The 17384-nt window shown below is 38.4% G+C and overlaps 1 protein-coding gene across 1 annotated transcript; it reads left to right on the forward strand.

The window, feature by feature from the left end:
* Positions 1–11735: 11735 nt before the first annotated feature.
* Positions 11736–14084, forward strand: LOC121976111 (flavonol synthase 1-like). The gene is made up of 3 exons (XM_042528105.1): positions 11736–12280; positions 13294–13621; positions 13731–14084. The coding sequence occupies exons 1-3, from the start codon at positions 11817–11819 to the stop codon at positions 13941–13943; spliced, it is 1005 nt and encodes a 334-aa protein (XP_042384039.1). The 5' UTR covers positions 11736–11816; the 3' UTR covers positions 13944–14084.
* The last annotated feature ends 3300 nt before the right edge of the window (positions 14085–17384 follow it).

Raw genomic sequence — 17384 nt, forward strand, 5'->3', positions numbered from 1 at the left:
TCATTTTGAGTGGATCTCATGCAAGATCACCTGAAGCTCGTGAACTTGGCTGATCACGATCTTGGAGTCAGCCATCTTGTAGTTCAGGAAACGGCCCACGATGAACTTCTTGGTCATTGCATCCTCCATCTTGTATTTCTTGTCTAGGGACTCCTACAGCTCCTTAATCGTTCTCTTCATGCTATGCACAACGTATAGAGAGTCAGCAAGACTATTGAAGATGCAGTTTCAACAAAGGAACTCAGAGTGAGTCCATGCCTCCACTATATTGATGGTTTGTGCATTAGCATTCTCAGCACGCTTGGGAGGGTCCTCGGTCAAGAATTAAACCAGATTGAGCTGGTTAAGTAGAAGAACATCTTCTTCTACCACCTCTTAAAGTTCAATCCAATGAACTTCTTTGGCTTTTCCCAGTGGTTGATTGACATAGTTCCAATGGGGAAGAGGGAGCTTTCATGCGTTGAGTTTGTTGCAACTCAACACTTTGTTTTGTGACCATCTTAATAGAACGAAGTGTGTTTCAAGATTGTTGACAATCTATTGCCAGAGATATTGAGAAAAATTACTGAATTGAAATTATACAAAATCAATTATAACTTATCTGTTTAGATGACTTGAGTAGCTAATCTTAGGCTGTCAGTGGGGCTAGTTCTGCCAAGCCTTCGATGATCCGAGTTATAGAGTTGATGTAGTGAGTATTAGAATCGGGCGTAGATCGTTGAGTCAAGAAGGAAATTCGCCGAGTAAGATATCGATGCCTGCACTCAATGCAGTTTCCTTGTAACAGATTCACCCTACCTCTAGTCGTGCTTCGAGGTTTTCTCGGGTTGTTTGTTTCCTAGGATACAACGACAAACCTATGCATGCAACCAATCATTGGTTGTTCGTGGTGAACTGAGAATGCACCTGAGTGTTATCACAAGTAGTTTAGTTGAACGGATGCATGACTGAGAGAGTTTTTGTGGGAGAACACGGGTGGACAGAGGTTCGCCTTCTGCTTTTCCTCTCGCTCTCTCTTTCGCTTATCTTCTGCCACTCTCTCCTTTGCTCAAGATCCAATCTCCTTATATATGAGCTCTTATCTTCCTTGCAATGAATGACCAAATTATAATCATTTAATGTTGAATTTAATGTTATCATTAATGAGTTTAATGTCTTCATTAGTGTCGAAACGTTACAGAATCATTATTAATGAGTTTAATGTCACTATTAATGTTGAGACATTACAAAGTCACTATTAATGAGTTTAATGTCGCCATTAATGTCGAGACGTTATGGAATCACAATTAATTTATATTAATGCTCCCGTTGCACTCTTGAGCAGATAACAAAAAGAGATTCAGGGGCAAATTGTTGGTTCATTCTTTTGGGTAAATTTTATCTCGACCGGTTCGGTATTCGACGCGTGCAGGTCGTGCTCACATATAAGTCAACTTGGTTCAGTGCAAATCCGGGCCTTGGATTTGCACCCACGCCTGAGCACCCATGCGTGAGAGAGTTTCTCCCCATACATATGTTTACAACATCAATACATGTGTCATAATTTAAATCAACAATAAAATCGATAATAAAGTCAAGAGACTTCCAATATGAAACTAAAAACTCATGCATAATATAGTATCTTCGTCTCTACCTTTTCATTCTATTCACATTTTCAACCAGAAGCGTAATAATAATTATTTGATATGGTAGCAAAAGGTTGAATCCGTCACCCCTGCAATCCCACACGGTTAGCCCCGTGATTATATGTGAGAAAGTAAATTGAAAAATTGTAATTGACCAATGCATAGGAAAATTTTTTTATCTCGAATTTAATGAGATTAATAATTATTTGATATGACTCTGAGATCTCGTCAACTATCATATAGGTAATAAGGACTCATTCTCTCCCTCGAGCTTGTCGTGGGGTAGGAGATATTAGACCACTCGATCATCATATCATCGATATTAACTTTTACTTATAGATATAAAGATTGAAGAATTTATAAAAAAAATATATTTAGGGAAAAATCATATAGGTATGAATTAATGATGAATCACATATAGATAGTTTTAGAAAATAAATAGGTGCAGTAGATGATTTTTTCTTTAAAAGGTAACGGATATGAGAAAAGGGACCATGAGAGCTCCCGATTTACCTTGACAACATGAAAAAATTTTATGGACTTCACTGATGATCTTTAATTAATTGGTTTAAAAAATTGGATATATGATCTCAATTAAAAAATGTAAATCGTAAAACATATGTCCTTCAATTCATCGTTTCAAGTGTTGCTTCTAGAACATCACGCTGGGAGTGCTCTAGCTAGTCTGAATCTGGAGTCAAACACAACATACACCTTCTAGGAAGGGCATTGCCAGTTCCTACAGACATCAAGGAAAATTATGGGTGATTCAATTGAGATTAAGGGATGAGCTGACTTCTTAATGTATTCACGCTTGAGCTCTTTCGATATGTCTGATACACGTCAGATCTATTCCTATCTGACAAGCTCCTATTGGATTGACTCCCATTGGACAGGCGACAGGCAGTTGTCTTGTCTTGCGGTTGCCGGGTTGGTAGTTGAGCCTAGGACTTGGATGAAAGTATCTGGTGACGCTAATTGAAAGAACTGAAGAAAATGTTAGAAGGGAGAGCAAGACAAACCTTAATGACTCCCTCTAATGCACAAGTCGGATTTTGAAGGAGAGTTGCAAGGGAAAGCTAACTAATTGCGGAAATAGTAATGTCCAATGTCACTGTGTACCTTTCGATATTGTCACGATTATCTTATGTAGAGAGTGAAGAGATGACTAAAATTGAGTTTGAATGATTGATATCATTGGAATAGTTATGATTTATCTTATTTGTTTAATACTTAGTCCCCATGGTAATTTTTTAAACTATTTTATGGTTACTGAATGATGCTCGAATCATGTAACCTCATTTGAAAAAAATCAAATATCCCAATATTTGTATTTATATGCATTTGTGTTTAAGTGTTGCATCTTGCAATCACTTATAAAAAAAATAAGGGATATAAAAAATAGCTGTCGTGAGTGGATACTAGCAAGTTACCTCTTTGAGATCGAGTTAGGTTACTGAGGAAATAATTGCTATGTTTCTCTTGATATCGAGCACGCCTTTGAGACCTTGGGTAGATTGAGGAATATGAACAAAGTGTGTGGCAGGTAAGTGCTTATCACCGGGAACATTAGGAACTCAATTGGATGACGACTTAACTAAGATAAGGATTGAAACTTGAAGAGTTTGGATCACTTATTGCACTGTGCACAAGAAACTTATGCTTAGGCCATACTTGAGTTACTTCCATGATCATGCTCATCAATGAAACTCGTAGATAGAGTTAGAAAAGTGCACTAGGGATTATGACGCATATAAAGCACATGAGTTTAGATTGCGACATTTTGCTTGAAGACAAGTAAAGATTTAAGTCTGGGGTGTGATTACGCAGATTATATATACTTATTATGCATGTTTTGACGCACATTCATATACTTTATGCATGCTTTGTCTATGCACTTTTATACTCATCTTACATTCAACATAATTATTCTCTTTGTTCGGAGATCTCCTCTTTATGCATTTTCTATTGATAGGAGTCAAATGTGGAGAGAAATCGATGTTCGTTATCAATCCAGATAACAACTAAAGGCAAACAACATTAATCATGTGATCCACACGATCATGTCAAAAAAGTAAGGAAAAAAATGACCTTGATTTTAGGAGTTAAAAAGTATCTATTATGCAAAAAATCTAAGGCCTCTATGCTGTTCAAGAACCTTTTTGGCAAAAGTCCTCAACAAGCGCATAGAGCTCTCAAAATATTGAAAAATAAAATGGTATGAATTCAAAACTTCTATGATCATAAAATATATTTTTTCAAAAAAAATGCTTCACAACTCTAAAAGTTTTAAAATTATTTTTTTTAACCAATTCAAGGGAATTCCAAGAGTGCAATAATGATCATTTAGCATTAAATCTAAACCTAATACTTAAATTTTGAAAAAAAATTTGACAGAATGAAGAAACTCTAGTAGTGCAATTAGGGTTGTAGTCGAGTTGAGTCGAATTTTAAGGTGTTCAAAATGTTTATCCCGGGTAGCTTCTGGAGTATGCAAACTGATCGTCGAGACTAGTGTTCGACACTATCTCCGTAAACGATATTGCTCCGCTACGGTGCTTAACGGATTGTTGCAATTCGTTCCCAAGATACAACGACGACGAACGTCTCGGAATCATAGCACTCCGACTTCCGAGACCAGCGAACCTTCTAGTAGACTTCTTGGACTCTTGAATGCACAAGATGAGATGAATGCTTGAGGAAGAGAAGAGAGGATTGAGTGAATATTCCATCATCTGGAAGGTTCTATTTATACTGAAAGAAGAGGTTGAGTGTCCTTTGGGTGAGTGGATGTGTTCTTTGGGCTGGATCGATCTAGATCATCCATTCTGACGATGCGTAAGTGCGAAGTGCAAAGTGTGCCTACAAAACGCCCATTGCGCATGTGCGCACGTGGCGGGTGGCGGGCTCACAGGTGCGAGCACCTGCTCGCCCTGGGCTAAGAGAGCACCTGTCCTTTATTTTTGTGTTAACTCCATTAACACATTTTCATTAATAAGTAGAGAATACACATCGAGAATTTCCGATGTGGGACTATTCTCCCATACACTTTATTAATGAATAATAAATGTTATTTTGGGCTGACTTTAAACATTAATTTCTCATTCACCCTTAATCGGTTTTGAGCAAATTAATAGTCTAAATCTATCTACGCGAATCGTAGATTTCAATTTTGAAGTCAATTACGACTTTCAACAATTGATGGCTTCCTTCCTCAAAATCGTTTTGGTCCATTTAAGACCCAATATCCAACAATCCTCCACATGAATGAAAATTAATGCAATGCGTGTATGCATGCTGACACTTTACAAGAGTCCAATCGATAAGTCACTGCATCGGGAGAGGTAGCTTGTGGCTTTGAACCTTCCGTAGTGAAATGCTATCGAGTATACTAGGCTGCGCAGTGAACGTGATGTCTTGAACTTCTCAGCTGTTGGTGTATACTTAGACAATAACACCCACACAGAGATTTATCTCACCTACTTTAGGTTCTCATGGTTGGTCCGTTTCGGCCATGGATACCATCTTGGATTCATGAGTGTTTCATTGAAGCGGCCTGTCTTCACACTCACATAGGTGACACTTCTATCAAGAGTATCCTACCATACTCCACCTTATCAGGTATAGAAGTCACTAAAAGCATAAGCTTAACCTCACTACATGAGGTAGGACAGCACAAATTCATCCTAGGATTGGGATAGAGATAAACTATCTAATGTGCTGGACCACAACTTCTGTAACTTCGTTGTCCCATTGAACCAAGATCTTGGGATCTCCAGTCAACAAGGTTGGGTTACCGCTACAGTCGTTTTCGGTTGTAGATTTTTAATCTCATTCCTCTTGATGAGCAGTATACTTGATCTTGACTCAACCCCTTCGTTAGAGGATCTGCCAAATTATCTTTGGACTTAACATAGTCGATTGCAATCACTCCATTCGAGATCAACTGCCTAATGGTATTATGTCTACGACGTATATGTCGTGACTTCCCATTATACATATTACTCTGTGCCCTTCCAATCGCCGATTGACTATCACAGTGGATTAGTACGGCAGGCACAGGTTTCATCCAGCTCGGAATATCTTCCAAGAAATTCCGCAGCCATTCAGCTTCCTCAGCTGCTTTGTCTAGTGCTATAAACTCGGATTCCATAGTTGACCGAGCAATGCAAGTCTGCTTAGTGGATTTCCAAGATACTGCTCCCCCACCGATCGTGAATACATATCCACTAGTGGATTTGGAGTCTTTTGTATCTGATATCCAATTAGCATCACAATATTCTTCCAACACAGCGGGATATTTTCCATAATGTAATCCATAGTTCATAGTATATTTCAAATATCTGAGAACTCGCATTAATGCTTTCCAATGGGTGTCGTTTGGATTACTCGTAAAACGACTCAGTTTGTTGACCGTACAGGCAATATCCGGACGTGTGCAGTTTGTGAGATACATCAAACTGCCTATTATCCGAGAATATTCCAACTGCGATATGGTCTCACCATGGTTTTTCGCTAAGTGTTGACTTAGATCCATAGGTGTTTTCACTGTAGAGAGATCGTACGCATTGAATTTTTTCAATACAGATTCTACATAATGGGATTGTGTTAAAACTATCCCTTCTGATGTCCTGAAAATTTTAATTCCTAATATAACATCTGCTTGACTCATATCTTTCATATCAAAATTTCTGGTCAACATTTTCTTTGTAGTCATGATTACATCATGATTACTGCCCATTATTAGCATGTCGTCTACGTATAGACAGACAATTACATAGCCTTCAGGTGTGTTTTTGACATAAATGCATTTGTCACATTCATTTATTCTGAATTCGTTTGACAGCATTACTTTGTCAAATTTTTCGTGCCATTGTTTAGGCGCTTGCTTAAGTCCGTACAACGACTTAACAAGTCGACACACCTTTTTCTCATTTCCAGGAGCCATGAACCCTTCGGGTTGCTCCATATAAATTTCTTCTTCCAACTCACCATTTAAGAACGCAGTCTTAATATCCATTTGATGTATTTCAAGGTCATACAGTCTGCAATGGCTATTAGCACTCGTATGGACGTAATCCTTGTCACCGGTGAGTATGTATCAAGTAATTAAGGTCTTCCTCTTGCTTGTACCCCTTGGCTACAAGTCTGGCCTTATACTTGTCAATTGATCCATCAGCTTTATACTTACGTTTTAGTATCCACTTACAACCTAATGGTTTATTACCAGAAGGAAGGTCTACTAATTCCCAAGTATGATTATTCATGATAGACTCAATTTCACTATTGACAGCTTCTTTCCACATTGGAGCATCGGGTCTAGAGAGAGTTTCACTTAATGTTCTTGGTTCCATTTCTGACATGAAAGTCATGAAATCTGGCCCGAACGATTTCTCAACTCTAGCCCGTTTGCTACGACGTGGCTCTTCACTTTGATCGTCAATAGTTCTTTTATAACAGCTAAGTTCGGTTACGTCATTTTTGTTTGAACTTCCGTTGTTATCACTTTCACCGTTTCCCTTTTTATTTGGGAATACGTTTTCAAAGAATATCGCATTCCGAGATTCTATGGTTGTTCCCACATGTATATCAGGAATGTCTGATTTGTGAACTAGGAAACGATATGCACTACTATTATGGGCATATCCGACAAATACCGCATCGAACGTTTTAGGTCCGATCTTTACTTGCTTTGGTTTAGGTACTTCGACCTTTGCCAAGCACCCCCACACTTTCAGGTATTTGTACGATGGCTCGCGGCCTTTCCATAGTTCATATGGAGTTTTATCATTTTTCTTATGAGGGATTCTGTTGAGAATGTGATTTGCCGATAATATTGCTTCCCCCCACAAGTTTTGAGGTAAGCCTGAATTTATCAACAAGGCATTCATCATTTCTTTTAGTGTCCGATTTTTACGTTCGGCAACACCGTTTGATTGAGGTGAGTAAGGCGCCGTTGTTTGATGGATAATGCCAGATTCTGTACAAAATTCATCAAACGGTGCACCATATTCTCCACCTCTATCGCTTCGAATTATTTTAATTCGTTTGTCAAGTTGGTTTTCAACTTCTGTTTTATAGGTTCTGAACGCCTCTAGGGCTTCGTCTTTACTTCTTAAAAGAAAGACATAACAGAACTTTGTGCAGTCATCGATAAAAGTAATAAAATATTTTTTACCTCCTCTAGTTTGCACAAATTTCAAGTCACATAAATCACTATGTATTAACTCTAGAGGAGTTGTTGTCCTTTCCACCGAATGAAAAGATAGTTTCGTTATTTTCGCTTCCACGCACACTTCACATTTGTGTGTTCCGTCAACATTGACGTTTGGTAATAAATTTAATTTGACGAGACGTTTGAGAGTATTATTATGCACATGTCCGAGTCGATCATGCCATAAATTAAAACACTCAACAACATAGCTGGAAGCATTTATTTTATTACCATCAAAATTTCGGAGTACAGGCATTACAACCATTTTGAATAGACCCTTTTCTAGGTACCCCTTTCCTACGAAGACACCATTCTTCGTAAGTACAAAGTTGTCTGATTGGAACACTAACCTAAATCCGGCCTTGACCAATGCCGCTCCAGAAACTAGGTTCTTACTGATGTCGGGAACATGGAGTACATCAATGAGTGTTAGCTCCTTTCCGGACGTCATCTTCAGAACAACCTTTCCGAGTCCAACAATTGGCGACGTCGTGGAATTACTCATATAGAGCTTCCTGCAATTTATCGGAGTATACTTGGAGAACATCGCCTTATCGGAACAGATATGACGAGTTGCTCCAGTATCAATGAACCACTGCTTCGGGTTGGTATCCACCAAGTTGGCTTCAAATACAACCGCAGTGAGATCCAAGTCCTCAAGAGAGGTTGCGACATGATTCGCAGCATCCTTTGGCCCCTTGGTTGGCTTCTTTGGGCGTCTGCAGTCCTTGGACAGGTGTCCTGCCTTTCCACAGTTGTAGCAGGAGCCTTTGAACTTCTTTGCTTGAGCCTTCTTTTTGAACTGCTTCGGCTTTTTAGCGTTCGGCTCGACCAGGTTGGACATTTCGTCTATAGTCCGCTTGGTTCCTCTGGAGTCGGATAACTTTCGATTATCCTCCTCTATTCGTAGCCTCAGGATCAGATCTTGCAGCCCTATCTCCTTTTGCTTGTGCTTTAGGTAATTCTTGAAATCCTTCCATGACGGAGGGAGCTTCTCAATTACCACAACAACTGCGAATGTCTCGTTCAGCTTCATGCCTTTGGCGTCCAGATCATACAGTATTAATTGCATATCTTGGACTTGAGATGAGACGCTTTTTGAGTCCACCATCTTGAAATCTAAAAACCGACCGACGATGAATTTCTTCAATCTAGCATTTTCGGTCTTGTATTTCTTCTCAAGGGATTCCCACAAAGATTTTGCCGTCTCCAGAGAACAATATACGTTATATAACGTGTTGTCCAAGGCGTTGAGTATATAATTGCGGCACAGAAAATCTCCGTGAGACCACGCATCGCTAGCAACCTTACTACCTTCCGTAGCGGCTGGCGTGTCTTCGTGCAAAAACCGTACAAGGTTTAGTGTTGTTAGATAAAACAGCATCTTCTGCTGCCATCTTTTGAAGTCGGTTCCGGTGAATTTCTCCGGCTTTTCTCCGTGCGGAATGGTTGTCGGAATGACGGTCGGAACGACCGTCGGAATGTCGTTGGTAGCCATATCAGTTTGCACGAAATATCGTTTACAACTGTTTATCCCGGGTAGCTTCTGGAGTATGCAAACTGATCGTCGAGGCTAGTGTTCGACACTATCTCCGTAAACGATATTGCTCCGCTACGGTGCTTAACGGATTGTTGCAATTCGTTCCCAAGATACAACGACGACGAACGTCTCGGAATCGTAGCACTCCGAGACCAGCGAACCTTCTAGTAGACTTCTTGGACTCTTGAATGCACAAGATGAGATGAATGCTTGAGGAAGAGAAGAGAGGATTGAGTGAATATTCCATCATCTGGAGGGTTCTATTTATACTGAAAGAAGAGGTTGAGTGTCCTTTGGGTGAGTGGATGTGTTCTTTGGGCTGGATCGATCTAGATCATCCATTCTGAAGGGTTGTAACCCTTCTCCAAGCCCACTTCAATCTCATCCATCAGATCTGAGGAGTTGTGACCCTCAGATCCCGCCTATTGTTATCAGCCATCGGATCTGGATCCATTGATTCGATGCTTCAGATCAAGTCTCATCCCAAGCCGTCAGATCGTTACTCTTTGCGATCCAACGCTCTAGATCGCATCACAAGCGATCCATCATACCTATTTGATCAACGTTGATCAACGGTAGCCATCCATTCCCTAAGTCAACTGTCCAGTCATCTCCCTTTGCAAAGTGCGCCTACAAAGCGCCCATTGTGCCCATTGCGCACGTGCGCACGTGGCGGGTGGCGGGCTCACAGGTGCGAGCACCTGCTCGCCCTGGGCTAAGGGAGCACCTGTCCTTTATTTCTGTGTTAACTTCATTAACACATCTTCATTAATAAGTAGAGAATACACATCGAGAATTTCCGATGTGAGCCTATTCTCCCATGCACTTTATTAATGAATAATAAATGTTATTTGGGCCGACTTTAAACATTAATTTCTCATTCACCCTTAATCGGTTTTGAACAAATTAATAGTCTAAATCTATCTACGCGAATCGTAGATTTCAATTTTGAAGTCAATTACGACTTTCAACAATTGATGACTTCCTTCCTCAAAATCGTTTTGGTCCATTTAAGGCCCCAATATCCAACACAAAATTATTTGATAAGGTAATCTAGCTGAGCCGAGCCGAGCTTAAAATGAACTAAGTTTTAGAAATAATTTTTCAAGTTTGGGTTGGTTTATTTTTTTATGAGCTTGACCTTATTTAAAGTTAGCTTGAGCTTGATTCATTTAGATATTATCGAGCTCTCAATTCAAACTTGGCTTATGTTTGGTTCGAGCTTGGCTTGAGTTTGGTTCAAGCTTGATTTGTTTAGATGTTATCGAGCTTTCAATTCAAACTTTTTTAATTGTTTGAAATTTTTAATTGTTTAATTAGTTATTGAGCTTGATAATTTAAATTTATTTATTTATTTATTTTATTTATTTATTTATTTAGTATATTGAAAATAATTTTATTAATGAATATAGTTTATAAATATTGTTCACAAATATTGTTCATGAATATTATTCACGAATATTATTTACGAATGTTAACAAGCTAAACACATATATGTTTAAGTTTTTTTATTTAATTTAACGAACTATTTAAATTTTTTTTGTTATATTAATCTTTTATATATATATATATATATATATTTTGAACGAATATAAATAAATTCTTATTAAATTAAACACCAACCTTATTAAATATGACATAAATATGAGGCTTGAATCACGTGCTTTTGTCCGAATGTATTTGATCGTTATAAAAAAAATTAAAACATAATAAAATGAACAATAATTGATTAAAGATGATTTAGAAGTGCAATAATAATTATGTGATATGAATCTGTGTACCTTTCGATATTGCCACGATTACCTTATGAAGAGAGTGAAGACATCACTAAAATTGTTAAAGGAGGTACTTTTTTCCTCATAACCAAAGAGCACACCCACCATAGATGTTATTATAACGGTCATGTTGCATCCGAGCTGAAGAGAGATTTGATCCGAATCTAATCATAGATTTGGCCGATTGAACTTAATTTGGATGTGATTTGGACTAACTCGAATCGAGCTCAATTATGAGTCAGTTGACGTGACTCGAAAACGAGTCGACTGACTCGATTCGAATTCATCATGAATTGATTAATTTCGATCCGAATGGGTTGATCAAATCTTAGGTTTGCCACGTGGCCATGTCTCCGCCACATTACTTTTGGCACCTACTAGCTTCTAGAAAACGCAATCTAGTTTGTTTGGGCACTATGGGCCCACCTCGACGTCGGTAGTTGCAACAAGTGAACGCCAAGCAGGCACGTCGGCGACGTGAATAATTAATCAAAAATGAAATTTGACTGATGTAGCACGCTCGCACAGACCAGCACAATTTAAAACGCAGAGCCTTATTAGCGAATGAAACCCACACCACACCCACCGCCTTAATTCACAGTCCATTTATAGCTTTGCTCCCCCCGCCGCCCTTCTCGCGCAGCTCGATCCATCGAAGCTTAATGGAGGTGGAGCGTGTCCAGGCGATCGCGTCGCTGAGCGCGGCGGCCAACGACATCCCGGCGGAGTTCGTGCGGCCGGAGCACGAGCAGCCGGGCTTCACCACGTACCGCGGGCCGGCCCCCGAGATCCCCGTGGTTGACCTCGCCGGCGAGGCCGACCGGGGGGCGCTGGCGACCCGGGTCGCGGCGGCGGCCAGGGAGTGGGGGATCTTCCAGGTGGTCAACCACGGCATCCCGGCGGAAGTGGTGCGCGAGCTGCAGCGGGTGGGGAAGGCCTTCTTCGAGCTGCCGCCGGAGGAGAAGGAGAAGTACGCGAGCAAGCCAGGGAGCACGGAGGGCTACGGCACCAAGTTGCAGAAGGATCTGGAGGGGAAGAAGGCGTGGGTTGACTTCCTCTTCCACAACATCTGGCCGCCCGCCACGATCAATTACGCCTTCTGGCCAAAGATCCCTCCAGAATACAGGTAAAACTCATGCATGCATGCATGGAGTTAATTAAGTCTCTCTCGACAGGTTGGTACAGTAGTGATAAAATATTTAAGAGAAAAAAAATAAAAGTAAAAATAAAATTAAAAATAGAATTTAAATATATATTTAAAGATGGATCTTTAAATATATAGATATAAATTATATTTCAGATGCATACCGAATTAGGAAAATTAATTGGGCTAAGGATTACATAGCTGGCCGGTGGAGTCGTCTTCTTCCTCGTCGTATCACGGCCTCTCAATAAAAGCATACGTGCATGCATGCGACAGTAGGTGGTTGGATCATATTTCTTTCTTTTAAGCATTTTCCATCCAAGCATCATTTTCCATGCAAACGCTGTGTTAGAGCAAATATCTTCCGTGAAGTATCCCTTTCCAGAGAACGTGGGACCGTCTTGAAGTGTCCGCTAAAATGACAAACTTGACATTTTGCTCCAATATTTCTTTCTTTTAGGTATCCATTTGGCTTTGAAAATAAAGAAGAAGCCTGAAAATAAAATGGCAAGCACCCGTTTTTTTTCCTGTTCATAACCTCAGATTTTTTTTAAGTAATATTCTTGGTTATAATTTTTTTGGGTCAAAAATTAAAAGTACATTTTAAATTATATAAATCGTCAAAATAGTGTCACTTTTTTAAATGAATCAAAAGGCATCCCACGGATGTTTTATCTATAGAATATCTTTATTTTCAATACTATTATACAGTTAATTACCATCAGTTATTACAACTATTTAGAATGATTTTAATAAAATTCAAATAATTGTGAGCACAAAAAAATATTTTGATATAATAATATTGAAGATTTAAGATTTAGAATTTAAAATTTTAGGATTTAAAAGTTTGGAAGTGATTTTGATGAAATTAAACAATTTTAATATCATCAGGAGTATTTTGATAAAATAATTAAAATGAAATAATTTTTTTTTTTTATGGTGTAGCAGTATACACATAAATGTGATATAGATATAACCATCATGGACTTGTACAGGAAGGCTAACGAGGAATACAGAAAATACTTGGGTATTTTGGTGAAAAAAATTCTTATAATGCTATCAAAGGGACTAGGACTCGAAGATCATGTGCTTATGCAGTCTGTTGGAGGACAAAACTTGGAATACCTACTTAAGATCAACTACTACCCTCCATGCCCACGCCCGGACCTGGCCTTAGGGGTCGTGTCCCACACCGACATGTCTGCGATCACAATCTTGGTGCCTAATGATGTTCCTGGACTTCAAGTCTTCAAAGATGATCAATGGTTCGATGTTAAACACATTCCTAATGCCATTATCGTTCACATAGGAGACCAAATCGAGGTATATATATATAAATACCCTTCTTGTTTTCGAATATCCTTGCCAAGTTTCAATTTGTGTCTAGTTAATTACCTGACCTTCCTCGAATATTTACTATGTGTTTATGCAGATACTAAGCAACGGATTTTACAAGAGTGTTTTGCATAGGACAACTGTGAACAAAGAGAAGGCAAGGATGTCGTGGCCGGTGTTTTGTAGCCCTCCCCCTGAGATGGAGATTGGTCCGCTGCCACAACTAGTGAGTGATGAGACTCCTACAAAGTATAAGACTAAGATGTACAAGGACTATGCTTACTGCAAGCTGAACAAGCTTCCTCAGTAAACCTAACTCATTAGTTGGGGTCAAGTGCATTTGTGGTTATGGTTGGCCTTGTTTATCATGCATATGTATTGGCCCTTGTTATGTTTAATTATCTTTCTTGGAACCTTTCTATTATCAATAATGCATTCATAATAAATATCATCCCTTGATCACTTTGTAGTTTACATTTATGATCTTCCTAAACTATGAAAAGGCCAAGGGCGTAGCCAAGTATTGGTTTACCCAGGCTTTAGCCCGGGTCCAATTATTTTTTTAATTTGCAATGGCAAGGTATCCCATACAAATTAAATTCTTTATCAATCCGTCCGATATGATAAAATTTTCACCAGCATTATTAGCCCGGGTAGATTCTTAGAAACTTAGACATTTGTCAATGCACATACAGACGACATGTTGGTTCCAAGAACATTGGATACTTTGTGACTCGAGGTCAACAAAGATCGAAGAAAAATGGCTGAGACATTCAAGGAATTGCAAGACAAAGAGCATTGGAGTATAAGGACTAACTACCTAAGTAGAGCATCAAGTATGACACGTGCAGAAAACCGAGAGCTCAAGTGTATCCAAGAAATGAGAAACCTAACACGAGACAACTTGGTGGCAATGGAGCTGCAAAGGAATAACTCTTAGTTAGTTGAGAGTTGAAAGATTAAATATTCATGGGAGAGGATAGATCTCAACGTATAGGTTGACCATTAGGATGGTTGTAGTCGATGATCTAGTCGGTTGAAGGCACCATTTAATTCCTTCAGTGAACAAATTATTTTTGTTTGGGGCTAAAATTAGAGTCAGTTGACTATTAGGTTTCTGATTGATGGTAGTTGAGTCAACTAAGCAGCTGATTTAGGTTCATCATCATATGAACTTAATATTTATGTTTGTGGATAAGTACACTTGGGAGTCATCGAATAGAAGATTAGTCTTGTACATGGCTTTATAAGCATGACTTCAGTAAATCAATCAGTTCATTGATAATCACTTGGTCGTAATTTCTCTTGTATAAACCCTTTCTTTTGGCCAAATACTTCCCGTTTTATATGTAAACATGTTGCCACTAACCCACAACTAGTTTGGAAACAATCAAAATTGGATAGAGGGCACCACAACTGGCAAGAAACAAATTAAAGGTTGACGAATATATGTATGCCACAAGATTACCTTGATAAGTTCCAAGTCCATTCAAGAATCAACAAAGTGAGAGGCTCATCGATACATTAAGGAAAAAACCCCCTTCTTTTGGACAAACACATCCCATTTTATATGCAAACACGTTGCCACTGACCTACAACTAGTTTGGAAACGATCAAAATTGGATAGAGGGCACCAACTAGCAAGGAACAAATTAAAGGTTGATGAATAGATGTATGCCACAAGATTACCTTGATAAGTTCAAAGTCCATTCAAGAACCAACAAAGTGAGAGCCTCACCGATACATTAGAAAAAAAAACCCCTTCTTTTGGCCAAAAGCTCCCCGTTTTCTATGTAAACATGTTACCACTTACCCACAACTAGTTTGGAAACCGTCAAAATTGGATAGAGGGCACCACAACTGGCAAGGAACAAATTAAAGTTTGATGACTAGATGTATGCCACAAGATTTCCTTGATAAGTTCGAAGTCCATTCAAGAACCAACAAAGTGAGAGCCTCACCAATACATTAGGAAAAAAAACCTTTCTTTTTGCCAGACACTCCCCATTTTATATGTAAACATGTTGCCATTGACCCACAACTAGTTTGAAAACCGTCAAAATTGGATAGAGGGCACCACAACTGGCAAGAAACAAATTAAAGGTTGATGAATATATGTATGCCACAAGATTACCTTGATAAGTTCAAAGTCCATTCAAGAACCAACAAAGCGAGAGCCTCATCGATACATTAGAAAAAAAACCTTCTTTTTGCCAAACACTCCCCGTTTTATATGTTGACCCACAACTAGTTTGGAAACAGTCAAAATTGGATAGAGGGCACCACAACTGGCAAGGAACAAATTAAAGGTTGATGACTAGATGTATGCCACAAGATTACCTTGATAAGTTCAAAGTCCATTCAAGAACCAACAAAGTGAGAGCCTAACGGATACATTAAAAAAAAAACTTTCTTTTGGCTAAACACTCCCCGTTTTATAGGTAAACATGTTGCATTTTCAACCAAGAAAATTCTAAAAGGCGAGGTGGAAACCCATTGCATTCCTTTGGACTCTTAATTATCTAGTGAACCTAATTAGGGACCCCATTAAGCTAATTGGGCTTCTTGATTTGCCATTTATTGTAGCAACTTTAACCTCAACTTGAACCTTTCCTTTTTGTTACAATGGAATAAAAGATCAATTTCCAGTGGGCGCATATCCTAGCAGGAAAAAAAAAATTCTCCCACCCCTAGTTACTTGACAGTCAACTATAAACTGACCCTGTAATTTATCACTCTTCACATAATCTAATAACAAATTGTGAAGGACGCATAGAGTGAGCGTAATTACCTTTTATTACGATGAACCTTGCCTTCTTCAATTAGTTTGTCAAGTGCTTTTTTCATAATCTTAGCTCCGACCTTTGTCGTGATTGGTTCTTCTATAATATGTAAAGGGTATTGTAGTTTCTTTGGAACAAGCTACTCCATCCCCTCAATTGCTATAGCTTGAGTCTCCTCATTTGTTTGCTCAATCATAGCTTGGTCTTCCCCTTGGATTTCATCACCCTTGAGGCCCTTTGGCTTACGTATCAATGAAACAACCACACAAGTGTCCTATTTGAGGTGCCATGTAGTTGAAGAGGACTTTACCCCAATTGAATTTACTTAAATGATCAAGGTTATCTACAAAGTCCATAAGTGATAGTGTTGGATACACTACTTGTGGTTGAAAGAATATAAACAAAAAAAAAAAATACCATATGAAAAATTTACAAAATAAAATAGCTAATGTAGGATATGTTTTTTTCTATAATTTTCCTTAGCTTTTCTTTTTTATTATTGCATCTTCTTTCAATGTTCAACCAGGACCGACTCAAGCCTAGTTGAGGCCCTAGGCAAAAAAAGATTAGGGGTTTGATATTGTTTTAAAAAAAATTTCTCACCCTTTTTCATTCATACTTTGCGACAGACAACAATAGATTTTTTAGTAAGCATATTTATATTCAAGTAATAATAACAATAATAAAATATAAGTCCTTACTAATTTATCAAAATAAAAATGTTTAAAATTAAAGGAATAAAAAATTGATTTATACCTTACAATTTCAATATAATGATACTTCAAAATTTGACTCTCATTGTACAAATATAATAAACATTCTTTTAGACATAATTTTATAAACAAGAAGAAAAAAATAATAGTGATTTAATCAGTATATAATCATTCTATAATAAAGATGTAGGATCGTTGTGTTAGAGGGGGGAGGTGAATAATACTCGTGGCTTTTACGTTCGTTTAAAACAATCG

The sequence above is a fragment of the Zingiber officinale genome, chromosome 4B (assembly GCF_018446385.1).
Source record: "Zingiber officinale cultivar Zhangliang chromosome 4B, Zo_v1.1, whole genome shotgun sequence".
In the NCBI taxonomy this organism is placed as follows: domain Eukaryota; kingdom Viridiplantae; phylum Streptophyta; class Magnoliopsida; order Zingiberales; family Zingiberaceae; genus Zingiber; species Zingiber officinale.